Here is a 22,391-nt window from a genome sequence, read left to right on the forward strand (position 1 = left end):
CTGGCCCTATATCTAGTCATTTTGGCAGAAACAAGCCCAGCAAATAAACAGACTTGTATATTTTTATTATTCTGGACAGGCACAAAATAGGACCCACTTGCACAAACAAGCCAATATGAACTGTGTCACTGTGCGGCCCCCAGCGAGGACCCCTGGACACTGCTGGAAAAAATGAGAGCCAGCCACCACCTGGTTTTAAAGATAAAGGCTTTATTGAATTGAGCACACACATCAAATAGAGCACATCGGCAACAGCAGGGCCTGTGTACTAGCTTTGCAAAGTGAATGAATCCTCGTCCCCCTTCTGGCGCATAATATGCTCATGTCTATTGCCTGACTGGCTGTAGCAAATATAAAAATGGCATTTAGGGACTTAATCTCAGAGCAGTTCAACCGGACACAGACTGTTGTTTTACTTTACACTCTTTGTTCCTCTGTTTGTATGGCTATTTGAGCATTCTGTCACTGAGATGGAACTGAACAATCACTGTAAAAGTCGTTTGTATGACAGGAGGCCTAATACAGCAGAGTACATTAACATGTCAGAAATAATTTTGTCAGATTAGATCTTTTTTGTTTACAGGTTGCAGTACAAGTTCAAGTAAAAGTACTAAACTTTTATAATAACTAGTTTGCCACTAACCTGCTTTGTTCTCTTTTTCCACCTCCTTGCAGCCTACCTCTGCGTTTCTGGGTGAATGTGATCAAGAACCCCCAGTTTGTGTTTGACATACATAAGAGCAGCATCACGGATGCCTGTCTGTCTGTGGTGGCCCAGACCTTCATGGACTCCTGCTCCACCTCAGAACACCGCCTTGGGAAGGACTCACCCTCCAACAAGCTGCTTTATGCCAAGGACATTCCCAGCTACAAGAGCTGGGTGGAGAGGTGAGCTGTCAATAAAATGTACACACCCAACACTGGATGGATAAAGGGAGGAAGTGTGGGGAGGGTTCATATGTGAGTGAAAACATCAGAAAACCACACACAATGCAACTGTACCACTGTGATCTATGGGCCATGAAACACAATCCAAATTACAACACAGTGAGAATAGATGGGAGCGCCCAGGGCTTGAGATCTACAGTACAGAGGAGTTAGTGTGCTGGGAGGGTGCAGAAGTGTGTGTGGAAAAAAGAGAATGCATTTTTGAGAGTAGCAGGCAGTAGAAGCCAGTAATTTGTTAAAATGAGAGTTTTATTAAATTTATTTGTCAGCGGGGGAGGCGAAGAGGTCCTGAATAAAAGATGTGGGGTGTGAAGCGGTCAGAGTATTTATGTGTCGGTAGCTTCGTCACAAGGCAAGGCTCAGGATGAGAATATATGTGTGCTGCTTCAATGGGTGGAACCAAATGAGGAGCTTCAGGCTCAGGACCGTACTCATTAGTCCCGTGTGCGTCTGCGGTCTCCCATAAACATCAAGTCTGAGGAAATTGTGAGGGTCTTCTGCTGATTCATACATGGATATGTGGCTGTGTGGACAGAGAATACGGCTACTGCAGGGGGCAGCACAGGCAGAAATTCTATCCTGTATTTAGTTATTTTTAAAGTGCTCGTGCACAGGGAAAAAGAAACGTCCTGTAATGTATATAAATCACACCTTGGTTGCAAGTTTGGTGGAGCAATGCTGTCATCAGTGAACCCCACAGTGGAACTGCGTTATTCAGTTAGAAAAGCTTATAGTAATGACTGAGTAAGGGTGGATCTAGTGCTGCTTCACTCTGCTGGCCAACCGTGCCAAAGTACAGGTCATGCCAGGGAGAGGATTTAAAAGGCAGAATGCTGCAGCTATGAAAGAGGACTGCTCAGGGAAAGGAAAGAAGGTGAACACTGAAGAGGTAGGGTAGAGATGTCCTCCTTGTCTCTTTCATGTTACAGCTAAGTGTAAGGATGGGACGTCCTTACCTGGTGAGCAGACTAATGGAAAGCTGTGTCTCAGGAAAGACATCTCTGCTACATCTTCAGTGCTTCTCTGTAGAGACAGAACACATGTGGACATTGAGCTTTTAGTATTCTGCAGTCAATCTACAAAGAAAACACTTGAAACGCTGATAAATGACACAAGTCAACAAGTATGCATATTCAGCAGTGTGGGGTTCAGAGGCAGTGCAGTTGGGCAGAGCTATGATTTCCCACAGAGCTTTTTGCTTGCTACAGTATGTTGATGTTACTCATTTGGGGCTGTGAAGTGAAGCGGGCTACTGAGATAGTGACACTTTGCTCGAATTTGATGTGGGAGCTGATGGTCTCCAGACAATGACAAATCCATCACGGCTGTCATAACATTATGTGTTTACAAGAGTGTACGCATATGGATCAGTACATTTGCAAAGCTAACTTTATAAAAAAAAATTTTAAAAAGGCTAATGGCACAGCTCTTATTTTAACAATGCAATAAAGATCTAAGATTTTCTTCAGGTGGCTTGTATTCAAAATGTATTGTTTGGCAGTAGCTTTTGTAAATGTTTGTCTGTTGATAAATATTAGGGTATTATGGATAAAAGTTTATCTTTACATTATTAAAAGCAGATTTCAGAGAATCACCTTATGGGCATTCTTTCCATAGAGAAATTGGTCACAGAATTAAAGTTTTGCCTTAGACACCTCGTCTATTCTGCATACATAAATCACAAAAAAAAAAGATTAAAGCCTAAAAAGTCGCTTTGGTTTGCAGTTTTGCATGAGCGATAGACAGCTGTATTGATTAAAATTGAAACATATCTGTCCTGTCAGACGCATAAGAGATGGACGACTGAAACACGTGACAGCCAGCTTGTAGCAGATATGCTTGAAAAAAAGTTCTACAAGTCTCCTTCCTTCCAGCCACTTTTTCAAAGCAATTTTAGTTTTGTTTATAAAAACCCAAAACAAGCACACCTGGTCTCCACACTAACAGCCCCCTGCTAGGAACTCCCTAAACCTGCCCTCCAGCACTGAACAGGTGTTGATGTGTGTGTGACCTCTGTGCAAAGGCTACGAGCAACACCCACCTGCCTTTTCCTTTGCTCAGTTTGCTCTGAAGACTTGCTTCCTGGCAAATACATCGCTCCCTCACACATGCCCAGAGTTATCCAGCCAAACACCGGGCCTGTCCTCGAGCGGCTGCAGCTACAGGAATTTAATATGTAAATAACCAGCTTTAATTAACATAGTTGATAGGGGAAGCACAGCTGCTGCTGACAGTGACTGATTACCCTCACCGCTACGCAGTGTGTTTATTGTATGTGTTCTGTTGTGGTGTTCAAGGTTGAAATCGAAGGCCTGTCAGTGTCGACTATGACTCCATTTCAGTCATGTTACTGTTCAACACACTTGTTGCCTCTGTGCATTAGTTACATATCTACAAAGAACTGCCGTATACCACTGCAAGGAGTAATGAGCTCCAAGGAAAACAGCAGCACTACCTACATGAAAACATGCACAGTTTTTCTAACAATGTTCTCAGCAGTAAACATAGTCTAACAAGTGTTCATGCTTTGTTTTATTCCTCCCTGTCTCTTGTTACAGGTACTACTCAGACATTAGTAAGATGCAGGCGATCAGCGACCAGGACATGAATGCCTACTTGGCAGAACAGTCACGGATGCACATGAACGAGTTCAACACCATGAGCTCTCTCAGTGAGATTTACTCCTATGTGGGCAAATACACTGAGGAGGTAAGTAACACTTACTACACTTCTAGACAACACATCTGTGTCACCATCATCTACAATTTAGACCCACTGGTGTTAAAGGAATACTCCACTGAAAATTGGTCTCATATAATCTACATTTATATGATGATTGCAGCATCTCCATCAGCTCTCTTTTCTCATTGGGATTATGGTGGCCAGACAGTAAATTAGGCAGACACGTTCCTCCCATTAAACAACTGAAACAACCACCTGTAGGCTTGAGAGGCGTCTCACAAACGTCCGTTGCTTGGATTCACAGCAGAATCAGAATCAGAAATACTTTATTGAAAGAAAAACGCATCAAAGTGTATGTTTTCCAAACAATTGTTGCCTCCCCAATAACAGGGTTAAATGATAATATCAGGGATAAATAAAGTATCTATCTATCTTTAGATAGATTGGGGTTGCCATTCTAACAGCTGTGTATCCAAGCTTTCATAGCCACCTTTCAAGCTTACATGGAGTGAGTATTTGATGTTTAAAAGATAGTTTTTCCCCGGAGTATTCCTTTAACTGTTGTTAAATTGTTTAGTTTAGTTTACAGTTCTGTCAGGACACTGAGCACTGCTACATGTCATCAGGATATTACATTTACTAGAGTAAATATTTTAAGTAGTATTTAAATAAGTAAGAAAATACATAACACATTGGAGCTTTTTGTTTCCGCCTTAGATTAGTTATCATTAAATACCAGATTTGAAAGTACAGTTTTGTTATGTTTAGTACTTCTACTAACATTTTTGTGTGTCTGTGTTTACCTCACTGTCCTGCCGGCAGATTGTGTGTGCACTGGAGCAGGACGATGCAGCCAGGAAACAGAGGCTGGCCTTCAAGCTGGAGCAGGTGGTGGCCTTCATGAGTCTGGAGAGCTGAGGACCGCACTTCCCAGGGCGCACTGGGAAGAGACCCCATCAGAAACCGAGCCGTGCCTGAGCGAAGACCTGTCCCCATCTTTTTCATCATGTGACTTCCTCCCTCCGCCTTTCAAAAATGATGACTTCTTCCTTGACCTTTTTTCTGCTTCCTCTTCCCCAAGAAATATTTTGTTTTCCTCATCCACTCTGCTGCATAGACTAGTTTACCTGAATATATCTGGAGGGTGGTTCGGGGCTGAGGTTGGTGTCTCCCACAGTGCAATGCGGGGGATCCCTCAGCTTCACCACAGGGAGAGCTTCGAGGGGCGATTGCTTGAAAGCTGGCCATATTGGCATACTTCAGTCCCCCTTGCTGGAAGAAAAGAGGGGGAAAAACATTTTTATGTTGCCTTCAAGAATTTACACTGATAGGTAATTCTTTAAAAACCACAATGTTGGGTGTCCATTTTGTTGAGAACTTTTTTTCAAAAATAGGATAGTTAAAATAAAACCATCTCTAGAGTCCAGTTTATTGTAGTTCTATATTCAATATACGGAATCAAGAGGAAACATCAAAAATGATGACTGCAAGCCAAATGAACACCTCTGAAGAAAATTAATGCAAGGATGGTTTGCCAAGTTTACACTGTACCTACAAGCGAAGCATACATATCTGCGAAATTTGGGGCGAGTCCAGGCAAACCTAGAATGTTCTTGTGTTCTTTCAATGTAGCTGGAGTTGTATTTAAGAAAAAGACTGATGGGGATGGGGAAGGATTAGTGCTTCTCTGAACTTTTCCTTTATTGAAACGTGACTGACACTAAAACTTTCGCACATTTTTCCCTGGCCCAGCATACATTTCCTTCAAAGAAAATGCTCATGATTTCTGCTTCCATCTGGCTTATGTGGCTACTGCAAAATTAACCTATTAGATAAAACCCTGGAGGCCCCGACCCAAGTTGGATCCTCTATAAGAAGCACACAACCAACTCTGGAAGACAGTGTTTTGACTGCTGATCCAAACACCAGGAGCAGTCTTTGGCTCTTGCCACTTCTAATCTTGTGTCGCCACCGCGACGGTCTATCAAAGCACACACACATACGCACAGATACACACAATCAGCAGCTGCCCAAGATCCTGACTGCCCAGATATCTACGCCAACCCTGGAGGAGGTAAAGGGAAGAGCTGACTGAAATGTACTGGGTAAGAAACTGCTTGATCATTTAAAATGAGAAGAATGATTCAGTACAGTGTAGCCATAGATGGCTGACTGCTCCCTAAAGGGGCTCTGTTGAAAGAGTAGCACTTCTTTCCCAGGATGTTCTTATGTAAAGACTTTTGTGTGGAGAAATCGAACAAGATGGACTTAGTCGGTCAGCCAAAAACCAAAGGAGCTTGAAATTTTCAAAACGGTCAAAAATGTATTTGTAAAGTGCCACTGAGGAACTGACAAAAAAAAGGACTATGTAAAAGACAACCACGTCTAGGACAAAAAAAATATTGTGACTGGAACTTTAAGAAACGTGTGTGATTTTTCTGACCTCAGTGTGTCGAGGTGAGAGGCTCTGTGGGCGAGGCGATCTGATCCTCCTTTCTCTTTCCATCGTCCCGGGTCTCTCCAGCTCTCGGCACACCGTTCACCCTTGTGTCCAGCTCCTGACTTACCAGTTTTCTTTTCTGTTTTGCACAAGCGTTGGAGATGGTAGCTAGTTGCATACGGCAAAACCCCAACTCTTGAGTGTGTAACTGTTGAGGCGCTCTTGTCTGTATTAGTGTAGTTGTCCTCAGTGGCGGCAGAGGGCGGCCTTCTCCAAGCCTCAAAAAAAGAAAATAAAAGAAAAAATCTGATTAAGCAGAGCAGGAACCGAACAAGAAGTGAACATCACGGCAGGATAAACAGAAAATGATAGACATTAACAGTAGATAAGACTTGTTGGAAAGAGCGATTGAAAGAGAGATGATGGAGGCGCCCTCCGTACCTTTTGACCTCTGCCCTTTCTTTTGCCTTGACAACGTGCCCCATGTGGTGATGTGAATGTGTGAAGACCGCCCTAGGTCCACCTTGGGTCCTTTATTGGCTTTTTAAGCGCATGTAAAACGTAAACAATTTAAGAAACTTATTTAAAAAAAGTGAAAAATAAGAAAATTAAGCCTTGCAATGATGATGTGGATGTGTTCTTTTATCTTTCTTTTGCTTGGAAGAATCGAGATGGAAAAAGTGGATTGTTCATGTAATAAAAACTATAACGTTCGTTTAAGGTGGAACCTTTATCCAGTTCAACCCGTACTGCAGAACCTCATGCCCATGGTTTTTGTGAAGTGTTAGATGCTAAATAAAACAGATATTATATACCCTTGCATGTTGCCCTATTTGGATGGTATGAAATGGAACTGCCTTGCTCAAAGATATTTATATACTTCTACTACAACTAGGGACTTTAAAGTCATTTACGAGCCAACTATTCATTTCAAGATTATGGATCTCACATAAAGACAACATTAACTCTGTTTTAAATTTCTTGTCCTGTTTACGTGTCCTCCATTACAGGCCATCAGTGTTCTGTGACAGCTGTGTGTCCTCTGTGGTTTTACTTTTGGTACACAGCAGATGCAAGTCGAGTCTTGCTCTGTCTTTGCTGCTATTACATCTTGTTTTGAAGAGTTGTCTACTGCAGTATACTGATTATTTCATCATGATAATTGCTTAATGTTTTTCTCCATCGGTTGAGCCCAGAACAGAAAGAAACATGTTAAGTGATGAAGGCCTGTATTCAGGTACAAAAAAAACAAGCAGATGTGGGTCGACAAAGGTTCATTTCATAAAAAGCAACAAAAGACTGCATCAGTTTGCCACCATGTGTGTCACAGAATACAAATATTACTATCCCTTTCAAATTTCTTGAAAAACACCTGGAAGAAACCATTTATACATGTGATTTATCATACAGAAAAACACAACTGTCTATTGAGACAGGCACGTTAGGCTTGATAGTAGACTTATGTTTAAGACTGAGTTTGGCAAGTGACTGTTTCTGTCTTAGCCCTTGTGTCAAATGTATGTGAGACATCCAAGTCATTGTCCATTAATTACTGTCTGCAGCTATACAGTATGAATGTCTGTTGTTTCAACTTGGAGGGGTACATTCACAAGGTGTTTGCTGGACATGTTATGTAGTAAAGATATCAAACCTATTCATATGTTATTGGAAAATGAGGGGACTAAAGATTGATTTAGCAACTGGATGATTAATTCATGCAAGGCTGGCATTAATATTGTAAGAAACGTACTACTGAAATTCCTTTAGACAATTTCAAAGAACCTGTCATTCATGTAGCTAACGTATACTCTGTCTAGATACCAAAAGTCCCCCCCCCCACAGCCGTGTGTTAATAAATAACACAAGGTGAGAGTCCTGGACTGTCATTGTGAATCTGCCCCCCAGTGCAACATCCTGTCTTTCATTTCTCCCTGCCCCGTCCCTTCCCCTGCAACTAAGGTTGTCTGCTAGTAGCCACCTTGTGTTGCCAAGAGCACAGATAAAGTTTCCACCTTCAAACGTTTTGTAGGAACTAAATATGTCCTCCTAGCTCAGTGTTATAGCAGGTGTTACAGAAACAAGCTAGAAAAGACTTTTACTAGACCATATTTGAAAGATAAAGAGTATCTTATCAAGAGATAAAAACGAAACCTGGGGGATATAAGGCGAGCTTCTCTAACTTTGTTATAATTAATTGTATACCTGTGTATGTAAATATAATGCATTCCTATTTTGCAGTCAAGAACAAAATACTATTTGTAATATAGAATAAACTTTATTATGAAACCAAGCATTCCATGATTGTTTTTTCTCTTTGCAGTCAGTTTGCAGACTGCAGTTTTGTTGGAGGCTAACAGCTACATTTGAATGATACTGTCATTGAAGAAATGTGAAATACTTTGGTCTGAATGTAAATGAATCTGGGAGACACACAGCCTCCTGCAAGATGCACACTTGATGATAAACATTTAAGGGTCCAGTCCACCTGCAAGACCTCTTCACAGGCTAAGGAGCTATGTCACCAAAAACCATAAATGAGTAAGTTGGTGCAACAAAACCAACACAGGAGACTTGGAGAGGTGTCAGTCAAGCAGGCTTTGTACACTCCCACACAGTCCCAAGATCAGGTACAGTCTGAATACAGCTGTGTGGGCGTACCAGGCATTACAGAGCCTTATGCTACCTACACACCATTGACACACAGCGCTACATAAAACTGGAAGCATTAACCAGTGACAGATAAAACAGGATAATGGCTCTGAATTCTGGGAATGCATTTGCTCATACAGACTATACTGTGTTTCGCCAAATGTCTCTAATTTTCCTTTCCATCCTAGTGACAGGTGCTACGTCGGCCCGACCAGGTGTTCAGAGATTTTGAGACCATCTCTGGTCTCTCGCTATCTGCTGCCAGACAGAGCAAAAAAGAATAGATGCACAAAGATGCATAAGAGCCATTTCTATTATACTGTAGTAATTCTTTATGCATGTCAGGATACACAAGAACAAATACTCAACTGTGTGTAGTAGAAGGACAAGACTTCACCCATGAAAAGAAGGAAACCCTTTTTAGATGCATAATGGCCCAAATCATTTTAGACTTTGTTAAGTATCCTAATTATTCAAATTATGGTTTTATCCAATTAATTCAAGTAAGTTAAGTCTATAGCCTGATTTTCCACAGTACCACTGAGGAAGATAAAGAAACCGAGGTTTGGAATAAATCTTTTCACAGGGGAAGTCATGCTCCAAGTGCACACACTGAATAGTCCAATTCTGAATAGGAGTAGCTCAAAGAGTAAATCTAAATAATATGTAAATCAGCATCCAGCAATCATACTGTAAGCCCACCTTTCTAAGAGCAGGGACAGAGGCTGAGCACACAGTGATTACATCAAATTCAGTCAAAACCACTGTCATCATAGTGGTTGATTTTGACTTAAAAAGCTACTTCTCTACTGACTGACAAAGCCATCTCATAGAGGGCAGGACAAAAACAAACATCCCTGCAAGATGGTGATAAAATGAACAAAGCTGGGCCCGCAAATCAGCTACAATCAACACTTGAAGACAGGGTTTGTCTGTTAGAACCAGCTGATAGTAGCAGTAGATATTAGATCTACGGATCCTTAACTACTATTTTTCCAGCATAAGTTGTTTAAAGAAGTTTCACCCAACTCTTCTCCTTCCCCTTGTCTTAAGGCAACAAACATCATACAGATGTAAATGTAATACATCTTCCAAACTTTGACAACTTTTTCATTCTATCTTCCAAGTTGGATTTGATGGTTAAAAACTGGCTGATGGATTTTCTAATTAATGAGTAAGGCTGGCTCACTGGGCCTGGACCTCTCATTGTGTTTGGCTCTAAGTCAGCCTATTACTACTCCAAGTGATGCAAATGCTGCTTAACTCCTAATCTGAGTTGCAGTAAAATAAGCTCCATGGGGTAAATCCATGGATCTTATTTATATTGTCGAGAGGCAGGTTCCAAAAGCCTCTCTGGTTTAATGAGAGGTGGTTCCTGACATGATGTAACCCTGGTCATAACGAAGGGAAAGCAAAAATCAGCTGCCAAAATAATTAGTAAACAGCAGCGTTGGGAAAGATTAGTTGAACCTGTAAGCTTCTTGCTCTTGAAGCCAATGTAGCAGACCTGAAGCCATTGAGGAAATCAAAGAGGGAAATCCCTGCCTCTAAGCACATATCAGTCTACAAAGCTTAGCTGTAGTTCTGCAGTAAACATACTGGTTTATTTTACTCTACAGTCTGCATTATTCAATATCACACATCAAAGAGAGTCAAACACACACTTTAATGTACAAATTTTCTGATTTTTTTTCAAGTGGCCCATCAGCTTCGTTATCTCACAAAACACAGCTTCCACTGCCGACTTTTTGCAGCATCAACTTTTTCAACTTCTACAGCTGCAGAACAAAGCATATCACTACCACGGCACAACAAGGCCATCTTGAAACACCTTCCCAAAGGACTTTAAAAGTCAGAGGTAAGCTAAAAAAAAGACAAGTAAATGGAAAACAGGAGTGACAGATGAGGAAATAGAAAGTTCTGTGTAGCAAAGGAGGGCAGTGGAGGTGTGAAGAGTAGAAAACAGAGTGACACCCCACTGGAGGGGTATGCCCATAGACGGGAGGCGGCTGCACTCCGGAAGGCTGAGTGGCTGACAGGGACGAGAGATTGAATTGGCCCAGTGTCACCCTCCATATACCAACCAGTGAACTGGGAGTAATGGGTGAGAAATAGAAAGAGGGAAGGTGGAAGGAGAGAAGGAAAGAGAGGTAGAGAGAGGAGGGAGGGCCGCCAAGTGTCACCCTAATTTTCTGACTAGTGAGGTGGGAATAATGGAAGGGAGGTGAGAGGCAACTCTGAGGGGTGATGGGTTGAGAGAGGTTGGAAGGAGGTAGCGAAGGGGGCAGGATGATAGAGAGCCGGCTATGATTGCTTCGCACTAGGGGTGGTTTTCCACACTCCCATGATCACCGCAGCCTTTTCACCCCAAACCCCCACCCTGCCATCACATCCACACACACACTGATGTGATGTGGCCATGACGGGGAAAAAAAAGGAAAAAGATTAGAAGGTCGGTCCACTTTGAGATGGAGCGTTGCACAGACGAGGAGGAGAAGAGAGGAGTTTGGTGCCGTTGAGGCAATCAGTGTTAGAGGGCATGTGGGGTTACGGGATTGGATAATCGATAAGGCTGAACCTGCAGCTTTGGGGACTTGAACCCATATTCATCCCCCGGCCACCTCAGCTTAAAAGACTTATCTTCCAGACAAGAGACTATTAGATTTACTGTCAACAGAGCAATTCATAAGATTAATGTCACTCTATCAGCAAGTTCTCTGAGAAAGAAAGACATGTTTGAGTAACAGGTCCAGGCAGAAGACTAATGTTACAGAAAAGCAGGTTATCTTGGAGTATAAAAACACTTCAAGCTTACTAATGGTGTGGCCTGGCTAATGGTGCCAGCCAGCCTCCCGCTCGTGATGTATCTGTAACACTAGTTGGCTTTGGAGCATGAAGACGGTAGAGGAGAAGGAGGGGAGACTTTGAGGTATGAGACTGTAGAAGGCGCACAGAGCCTAAATCTTTTTTATCATCTCTCTCCTTTTGGTCTTTTTATTTTGCAAAAGGTTACAGCATCTTAAAGTTCACTCATCTTTTACTGTTCTCACCACAGAGTGTTTTCAAGCTTTTTTCTAATGACTCAATAACAGTATGACAGTCGGTTGCTCCTGTGTGATTACTGTTTCAAAAGCCAAGTTAAAATGTTCTGGTTTTTGGAATAAAATACTGCCAAAAAGCCTTTTTTTGTAATCCCAGATGATGTTCTTGCCAAAAACTGTTATTGAAACATCTGGTTATGGCTATGATTCTGAGTTTTGGAGTGAGGTTTCTCACGTGGCTCCTGTCAGGTGGATGTCTGGCTGCTGTGTCGACTGCCTGACTGGCAGGATGGATGGATTGATGATAGGAGTGCAGCTTGGACACTGGTTGATGGGTCTAATTTCAGCAGTGGACTCAGAGATATTGACAACTGCACGCGAGCAGATGGAAGCAATTACCGATATTAGTCCATTCTCCTCCGTCTGCTCTGTCTTAGTAAACATTTGTGCTGCTGGTGGCAGCGGGGATAGAGTGGGAAAGAAATCAGACAGACTCAACATTACAGCCAGAAAACACTACAGATGGAGAATGAAGATACAAGTCTGAGTCTGTCAAAAGGTTTCAGAACAAAGAGTTTGAACTGAAGTAACATTCAAGCTAAGACAAGGTGTGTGGGTCTGCTGGAGTCAAATCAATGTGTATACACGTTTGTGATCAGTCTTCTTTAGGGTAGACGCTTGAATCCTATTCAGTCCTATTAAATGGCTTACCTCATGAGAAGGTAACATTAGGCGAAACTGCTTAAAATGATGAGTCCTATTTATGCTCAAATAGTGTTTTTAATACGTGATAGTCACCAAACTACATCTCTGAAACCTCCTCTCCAACTGCAACCCCCCTGACCACCTGATAAATCAGAGGCGCGGTACAGGGTCTAGACACATCCTGTTATGCTAAACATTGCCATTGATCTTACACAACCCTGCCTCTCCCCACACACACATACACACTACATGCTCTGAAGTCTCTCCTTTATGGGCTCCACAAATCTTCTCCCCCCATTTCAGCTCCTAATCAATAACAACCATGCAATTCCTTCTAAACTGCACATTTGTTCCCCGGGCTCCAGCACCATATGCTCTCGCCGAAACACGAATTACCAGAGCACCGTAAGCCTACACAATACAGTAAATTGATTATCTGGTTGAGAAGTGCATTGAATTTATTATTACTTTATTGTCCGCTTACATGTCCAACACGTTTCTCCCGTTGATAATGGATTAGAACTGCGCAACAGACAGGTACGATTCCTAAAATCCCTCTGCTGCATAAACATGGAAACATGTTTAAGCAACAGGAAGAGGAAATTATTTTCAGACTGTAATTGATTTGGCTCAACACAGTGACAGATGTACACTTCACTGCTCATGTAACAATTCCAAAACACTCTTTAGCCATAAACTATACAACTCCGTTCAAAACAACATGTTATGAAGTCAAAGTTTACATTTGTAAATGTATTTCTGCACATTTGTAGCTACTGTGGTGGTACAGAGTATTTCTCAGTTTACACATTAACACATTTTTAACATGACCAGTTGTATGTGTTTGAACTTGAATGTCATTAGTTTTACCTAATAAATAATTGTATTGCATAATGTGTGTTTTATGTCAGAAACAGTATAATCAAGTCACTTGCAGGTGTTCGTTCCATTCTGGTAGGTCACTATCATTACCATTTCCAATCATAAATAATTTCTTAGTTTTGCCATCTCCCAGTAATTATTCAGCACTTTATCAATCTGGACCCCTAATTATCTTTCATGTCAATTGTCTCCTCAGTTGACATGGACATGCTCTTAAATAACTACAGACAATTAATGGCAAAATGTACTTTAACTCCATGCATTAGTGCCATGAAATGTATGTAATGCATCACTGTTCCTATACAATACATTGCAGGATAAAACAGTAAAAAATAAAAATAAAATGACAAACACTGTCTACGATCATATCTAAAAAAAAAATCCTTCATCAATCATTGTCAAAAGAATCTGTGTTTGTGTGAGCGGCTCCAGTGGGGCAGCAGACAAAGGGCAGCGCTGTATCATAGTCAGCCACCTGTGGGCTTCTGTCCCTGGCTCAGTCACACACTCCTCATTCCCACCATGTTAGCCTGTCTACAATGGACAGGAGCCCATCAGCTGGCCTCACGGCTGGCCAGTCTCTGTGGGCTGACTGCTGCATCATTCACAAAGGAGATTCCCGCCAGGCACACTCACACAGATATTGAACACAAATACCCCCCAAAAAACCACACCATACGTGAACAAAGGCGCGCACGTTTTCACAGCTTCTCCAGCACCAACATCATGAATATGAATAACCCTCTGGCCCAGACTTAAGCAGACTGTGCCATTCTGTGCTGCGTTCCAGCCCTCAAGATGTCAACACAGAGACAGAAGGGCAAACTGAGAAACAAATCTGACAACACAGTGTGGGCCTGTAACCGGCTATAGACATTAGCAAGTGATCGGGGCTAAAAAAAATGCTTGTCCGAGCATTGTCCCAATGTCTAAAAATCTGAACGGAGCACAGTGACTTACACCAGTATGCAGTAAATGTCCATGTGGCAAACTCAAAAGTTTGCATTTCAAGGGGAGGAGGCTTGTGACGACAGCTTGCTGAGAGGGTACAGATTGTAGAGGGGTAGAAAGGATGGCAGGAAGATCGTCCTCTAATCCAATTCAACACCAGCCGTTTGAATAATTGATGTGGGGACATAAATTGGTCCATTCCAGATGTCCCCTGCTCCCTTAATCAATACTGATTCCCTTAATCAATGGTTGGCTGCCCAGCCCAAGGCTTTGGCTGTTCTCCCCCCACACAGCCATGCTGCAGCCAAAGCTTCCCACAGTCAGAGTCACAGGTGGTTGGTTGCAAAGTGGCTGTTTGCAGTGATATGCTCTGGGTAATTGAGGCTCTTACCCGGCGGGGATGGGGTGGTGAGAGCGGCAGTGGGGACTGTAGATTGGTCTGGTGTCTAGAGGAGGCACGTGGTTTCCACTGGGAAATAACTGCAGAGAGATTCCAAGACTGCATTGAAATGAAAACTTTCATCCTGTACCGACTGACTTGATTAATTAAAAGACAGAAGAACATGGAAGGACGGTGGGTTGGTAGCTAGCTAAAGTGATACCGTCTTGGGAGGGCACAGAGGGAGTCTCATATTGGTCCACGCTGCATAAATAACCTGAACCTGCTCATTTCCATGCTAATAATCTTCACCGTAAGGACTGACAAATGCGGAGTACACACACACACACACACAGGCAGATAATGATGGGCAGAGGGATGCCAGGACAGAGAGGAGCATAGCAGTGTGTGACAGCTGGGTGGCACAGCTGGGGGAGACAGATAACCCTCAGTCTGTAGGAGCTGACAAAACAGCCACATCCCTCCACAGAAGACTGAACATAACTTCACCTGGCTCTGCTCTTTCTCTTCCTCCCTCTGTACCCGGTCGCTCTTGTTGTCCCTCTAAATGCCTCTCTCTTTCAAGCTGCCTCTCATTTTCTACCTTCACAATCCCTGCGCCCGTTACATCCCTCACCCTTTCAACATCCTCTTCATATCTGTCTCTCTTCCAAATGTAGCCCGCGGCTGACAGGACACAGTCAGAGTACACCTGGCCAGAGTGGTCCTGAGGCTGTCAGCAGGACATCACAGTAATCCATCAATGTTGCTGCTTTTTTTTTTTTTTTTTGGCCAAAAAGCACATCTCTGTCTGCCCCACACTCACAGCCATCAACAGGTGGAAAGTGCAGGAAGTACATTTGTTAAAGAACAGAACAAAGAGCGACGATCAAGAGCTTTAGCTGAGCAAACATGCTGCTGATCAGGAAGGGGACGTACATCACATTACTAAAAATCAAAGCTGTAGTAATTGATTTTTGGGCACTAGGGGATAGAAAAAAAATCTAAGCTCTGACATATTATCACATAGTTATAATAGATACAAAACAAAGACCTACTTACACATCCATCAGAGCAATATTTGGAGTCATGTTTGTGACACCAGTGTCTGACAGAAATATTTGTGTCTTTAACCTGCTGTATAGTCAGTGTTCTTCACAGACTGGTCATTAACTTTGTCTGTCTGCTATTTGGTGCAGTATATGTAGCATGCAGTGTGTTTATCAGAGCCTGTTTTGCAGAAAATGGCTTTGAGACAGTGGACTATATGTAAACGTGTAGTATACTCACGTGTATGTAAAATGTATGTGTGTATGCTTGTCTGATGTATGCAGTGTTTAATAATCTCCTCTCTTAAACACGGCCCTTGGCTCTGAAGCTCTGCTCCGAGCCGCCTGGCTCTCTGACAGCATCCTTGGAGGGAGCTGTTGCCATAATCGATTTACACAGCAATCACAGATCTGCACACAGCGACCTTCAACAAGTCCTTGAGCGCAATCTCTCTCCGCTGATCAAAAGCCATCAGCAGAAAGTGATTAATGAATTGGTTGTTTATGTGTGCATTTAAAGTCACAATAACATCAATTTGTCAATAGCTTTGCCGCAGCAGTGATTATTACACTTGTGTCGGACAGAATGGAAAGAGGCTACATTATGTCTGGCTGTCTTTACCAGCAAATGTCACCTAAATGACAAGCGAATCACTCTGAATTTTGTAAAAACAGAGTGGGAATACACACACAGACACACAGAGGAGGAGAGAGACATAGTGAAGGGAGGTTGTTTCTTTTTAAGTTATTAAACATTTAAGATTGAAACCAAGCTCCTTTTATAAAAGGCAGCTGCAGCAATAAAAACCTGAGCTGCTCCAACCTTTAGTAGAGCCCCATTAGTTGTGACTGCAGTAGAAAATCTGTCAGCTTCATACTGGTATTTCCTCCCATTTCTGTGCTACATAAATCCCTATAATGTCTGGCGTTTATTTTACTGGCTACCCGCAGGAAAAAAAAACTGGGTGAAGGCTTGCTGTATTCTGTCAAGGAGATACGGCGTAGCGAGACACTTGTCAGTATCCATCTGTTTACTTCGCTGCCAAAATGGTGGTGGTGATGGAAAACAAGCGTTCTCTTCAAAGGCCATTAAAAATGAATGAAGAGAACGAACACATCACACAGAGCTTTCCAAAGCACTCAGGCCATTTTATGCCTCAGGTTGAGAGATCACCGCTCGCACTGTAAAACATCTCACCATAACGAGATAATATCAAATCCCCCGCTGCTCTGAGACAGAAACACACACACAGCTAATGAGCCGAGCAATTAACTTCCAAACGTGCAACAAAACTTTGTCACCGGGGAGATAAACAGACCTGCTGTCTGTGTGCGAGGAAATATAAATGATTGCAGTCCTGTTTTAATCAGTCTGAAGAGGGCAGAGCAAGGGGGAGGACAAGGGTTTGGGACTCAATCTGCTAATCGATCATCTTGTCACAGGTGTTGACAACCTGTCATCGGGAGGTGACAGTGTTATGTCCAACAGCTCGTCACAGGAGTGTATGTGACACATCTGGTGTTGGGTTTGACTCTTAATGGGCCCTCGGGTCACACCGCAGCCAGCCAGGGTGTCATTTAGGGTTCCAGAGGTCGCAGTCTGGTCTACCAAACACACAAAGCCCTGGCGGTAACCAGGGACATTATTGTCAGTGGGCAGGGAGAGGGTATGTGTGTGTGTGTGTGTGTGTGTGTGTGTGTGTGTGTGTGTGTCGTGGCAGTGTGCAGATGGAGGGGGCTGTCTGAACGGAGAAAGAACAGATTGACGGAGTGGAGAGGGAAATGCACTTTTCAAATGTCACCTTGCCTTGCCACCCTTTACGCTGAGAGAAAGAACGGTGTGAAATAGAGCACCAGGAGAAAATAGCTTGAGAAGAGAAGAAAGAACATGACTCTTCTTCATTTTTAGAACTTCATGGCACATACTAAATGGAAAAGAAACCTAACTCTCTGGTATGCTGGTGTGGTTTTAATACATTGTAAAGAACACTATTTTAAGCTACAGACTTCACCTCATCCTGTTTTTCCCCCTCATACTTCAACTTATCATGATACATACAATACAGTCCTTTGCTGGTCTAAAGAAGCCTAGAGTTCTTCAGGAGTTTTTTTTGGACACCTAGGTGACAGATGGTATGTTAAAATGCCCCTTTAACAGTTAACATGAGTCATTATAATCATTGTAGTTCAAAGCTTCTGAAAAACTGTTTCAACATTTATCTACACATCAATGCTTACTGGGAAACCATATAAAACCATATAAGTCACTATCCTTTAATAGTTTTGCTTAAATCTAAACCCATTAGAAAGCAGTGCAAGTGCAGACAGAGACAGATTAGTTAGGGTACAAGAACAAAATACTGAGACTGAAATAGCAAAAGGGTGACACACCATCAAAAACAATTACTCAAATCTTTGCTGTAATGAGCTTTATTGGGTTTGTTGGTAGAAAAATGGCCTCATCCATGCTTACACATTTCTCTGTCATCTGAAAGCCTTCAGCAAAGCATGACTAACATTTCTGTAATGAGACAAGTTTTGGCCAGTCAGTCGAAATGCTGATTTTACCCACTGCATCCCCACTGAAACAATTAATTCTTTTGGAAACTCCCTCAAGAAATAAATGGTGTAATTCTGGAACTTAATTATATCTGACTAAATCCTTGTTATGTCTCCCTCCGCCCTAACCCCTCCACCCAGGCACTACAAACCTGCCAGCACACTTTTTTTAATGATGATGATAGGCATTTTCAAGTTTGCCTTGTTATTGTTGCTACACTATGCTTCTGTTGCATAGTAACAGTGGTTAGTGATTCATACCTTATTTTGTTTATGCGCCTTGTTTTGAAAGTTAATATTCCCCCAAACTAAATAAATGAGCTGTTTTCCATCTTTTGCTCCAGTGTTGATTTATTTTCAGTGGGCCACAAGCTTTAGATTCGTTACAAGTAAGTATTTCAGGTGTAGTTATGCACATGTTTAATATATTAGTTAGTGTTTTTAATTTGAATGCAAGAAGAATTTTAGGACCCAGCTCCCAGTTCTAGGACTAAACTCTTCATATCCTCCTACTTTACACCTTTCCCAACTTAATTCATGTAGTTCATATTCCCACCATTTTCTATGCATCTCTTTCATACAAACACACACACAAAACAAAGAAAAGAAAATTCCAATAGATTTTGAAGAGAAGAAAAAGTTACCTTCTAAGCCTTCAAGAATATAAAGGATAAAAATGATTCACAGAACCTGAAGTTACAACTGACCTTCAAGGAACAGCTGAATAGCTTTCAAACTCAGACTAAGTAGTGTACATGCTAATGGTGCTTTGTAGCTGAAAGGATTTGAATGTCACATCAGTGGCACAATAGAGTCTCTGTACTACAGTAGAGTGCAACTCATTACTGAGAGAAACCCTGACATTATGGTTCAACTGGGAAACCTCACACTAACACTTTTTCTCTTTCTGCCACAACAACACCCTGAAAGCAGGAGCTGACCGACAATTACATTAAAATAACCTGAGGCACGTTCAAAGTCAACTCTACAATTTAGTGGTCAGATCAGGCGCCAAATCTTAAATCACTCCTACAGTGTGAAGCATATGACTAATTACTGTAATGAACTTCACAAGTTCACTTTGACGAAACAATGCACAGGCTGCCAAAAGCCCCATCAATGACAACCATAATGAGGATTTTTCATTACTCACACAGGTACAGCACCCTAGCAAAAGTCCTAATAATCAGAATCGCTGTGAGAATCGAACTCAACATGTTCAATAGAGCCATTAACAATTCTGGTAGTGTGGCTGGCTGGTGAAGTAGATCCACGCACACCGTTTAAAAGTATATTGCTGATCCCAGCTGAGTTCTGTGGCGTAATGTGCGCTCTGTCTGCTGTATGCCAGAAAAGAAGTTTGACACCGGCTCCCCCCTCACTTCAAAAACACATCAATCAAGTCAGTCAAAAAATGTCAGAGACCTTCTACTTGTCATAGTGGGCTACTTTGTGGTGATTGATGGTCTGATGGTCGTCTCCCTCAGGCCCCCCCATCCCCTCTCCTCTTACCCATGCATCAATTTGCACACCATGTGAAAAATAACAAATGATAACGTTTTGAAAAATGATTCACAATATCCTCTAGCAATTCAGATAAACAATTCACTTCTACAGAAAGGAGGGAGCAAAACAGACAGACGGCGACAGAGAGGGAGAGAGGGAGACGTGCCAGCGCCGCTTTCTATATTGACATTTATGGCTTAGAGGCTGTGAGAAAATGTGCGTGAGGGTGTCTGCGTGTATGTGTGTGTGTCTTGAGAACAGAAGATGCTTTGAATATTTGCTGCATGTTGAAGGCTGCAGTGGCCTCTATAGGCAGTGTGTGTATTCAAAGACCCATTAAGCTGCATCCTCAAGGGGAAGGTGTGATAGGGAGAGATTCAGGCTGCCAGCACTGTCTATACACATATCTGTCCACACTGACTCAAACTGGCCTCAATATCAATACCCTTGAGGCTTTTATTTTCCAGTTGCCTTCCTTTCTTTCACATTTATTTGTCTTTCGCAAAATCTATTCAACTTTCTCTTCTTCCATCTGCCACTTTCTAAAACGTCACTCATTTTTTTCTCCCGTCGTGTTGCTCTCCTCCTCGTGTCTCCTGCTAACATGATTTGTCTGTTTCGCTCAGTATCCACATGTATCCTCTCTGTAGCATTCTGTTTTACATGCTGTTACCTTCCGTCCATCGCTCCATAATGCTGCCCCCCCCACCCCCCTCCCTACTTCATTCCCTCGCTCAGGACTGTCAAATGGCTTCATGAAATGAGCTGGAGAGATGATGAGAGAGATTGCAATCCTAATGGTGTGACATGAAGCATTGTCCCTGGCCCCTTTGATAAATGAATTTAACCGAGCACTTGCTCTGTGGTGAACCATGCTAATTAGGCACGGCAACCCAAACAGAGATGTGTCCCGCTAATTGAGGTGAGGTCAGAGGGATTGAGGGGAGTGTGGACATGCCTGTGACTGTGTGTGTCAGAGAGGGAAAGCTCTAACTCATCTGTCTGTGGGCTGCTTGTATGTGTGTGTGTGTGTGTGTGTGTGTGTGTGTGTGTGTGTGTGTGTGTTGTTTGCATGTGTGCCCACAGGGAATTGACTTGATACCCCCTTTGGGGAGCCGGTAATGGTGGTCTTTCCCTGTGAGTATTTGCTTTGCGGATGGAGACAGAAGGTTAGTGGATGACCTTGTTTCCCAAGTGCAATGAGACTTGTCCCCTACACTGTAGCATGGTTACCATCCCACTTTTGCCATTATAATTCTAGTGGGGATCTGTGTGAGGTCAGTGCGAAAATTGAAAAAGCAAGGGCAAACCACTCACTTCGTACTCAAATGACATAAGCTCACTTGCACATTGATTCCATCTATGTATTGAAATGGATCTGTGGAGGAACAGTGGGCTGTACACTGCCCAGTTCAGTCTCTTAAATAAACATTATTGACATGTTTAGAGCCAATCCAAACGACCTCTGCTGTTTAGCCTCCCATCATTGATATTATTGGCGTGTTTACTGAGTGGCCGTGCATCTGTCATTCCCAGGATATCCATATGTTCATGATTGACCTGGAAATAATCAGAGGAATGCCGTTAGACAACAATATGCTCTCAGGTCATTAGAGACATAAGGGAGTGGTACAAAACGGAGGGATTCAAGAAATGGCCTTTTAAATTTTTGTTCAATCAAACACGTTTTAAATAATAACTTCCTACTTTCAGTCAGAGAATAGGCTGTGATTTCACTTTAAAAGCATTTCTATGTGTAGACAAATGTCTGCCAATCAAAGCAAGGTTACATACTCAACACGGTACCAACAACAGATGTGAGTCTTTTCTTTGAAAACATCATATTATCACCTGATATTGGCTTGTGACAGATATAGTGAGCATGTTGACAGATATGCTTATAGAGATACACATAAGTTGTATACAGCTGCACTTTGTTATGTATTTAACCCAGACGTTGTAACCCTCAACTCTCACCGCCACTATGCGTGCAGGTGCACAATAACAAGAACGCTGGATTCATAAAACTAACTGTCAGATGCCACTTATGCCAGTAAGAAATCAGTATCACCAGTGAAAGATCAACATTAAGTCTCTGTAGGAAGTTCAACACAATAAATAATCTAGTCCACAAGAGTAAAAGTACAGTCAAATATATAATAGTTAGCCCAACAGTAATTAACATAAACAGTTAACTACTTAGAAGGTTGTATTAGCAACACAATCAACAATCACAAAACAGCTATAATAAAAAAAATTATGCTCCAATAATGTCTGTTAATATGTGTCAATATTTATGCTAGCAACAGACTTTTCAACTGAAACATATCAGTCGGGTACAAGTACACTTGTTTAACATGTTTACCAGTAATAAATACTGTACGTACATTGGCTGATGAGTGGGAGGTAAGGGCGTCTAGCTGGACTGTCAGTGTACATACAGGGAAGCCAGATAGCACCCGTCAGGTAATATGAGGTAAGACAAAGTGGGTATCAATTTCTATAGCAGGAGTGTGTGTGATACTTACATACTAGCATCACAGGAGCCGACACTCATATAAGGTCAGGAGAGGCATCACATTTTTGACAAGTACCTCCCT

The 22,391-nt window shown here is 42.2% G+C and overlaps 1 protein-coding gene across 1 annotated transcript in view; it reads left to right on the top strand.

Moving 5' to 3' along the window:
• plxna4 (plexin A4) overlaps positions 1-4,548 on the top strand; it is a 189,521-nt gene extending 184,973 nt beyond the window's left edge. Inside the window, exons 29-31 of the mRNA XM_070929103.1 lie at positions 676-888; positions 3,507-3,657; positions 4,453-4,548. Of these exons, the coding sequence (XP_070785204.1) occupies positions 676-888; positions 3,507-3,657; positions 4,453-4,548 (460 nt within the window). The remainder of the gene's footprint in view (positions 1-675; positions 889-3,506; positions 3,658-4,452) is intronic.
• Positions 4,549-22,391: the final 17,843 nt, after the last annotated feature.

The sequence above is a fragment of the Enoplosus armatus genome, chromosome 22 (genome assembly GCF_043641665.1).
Source record: "Enoplosus armatus isolate fEnoArm2 chromosome 22, fEnoArm2.hap1, whole genome shotgun sequence".
Classification (NCBI taxonomy): domain Eukaryota; kingdom Metazoa; phylum Chordata; class Actinopteri; order Centrarchiformes; family Enoplosidae; genus Enoplosus; species Enoplosus armatus.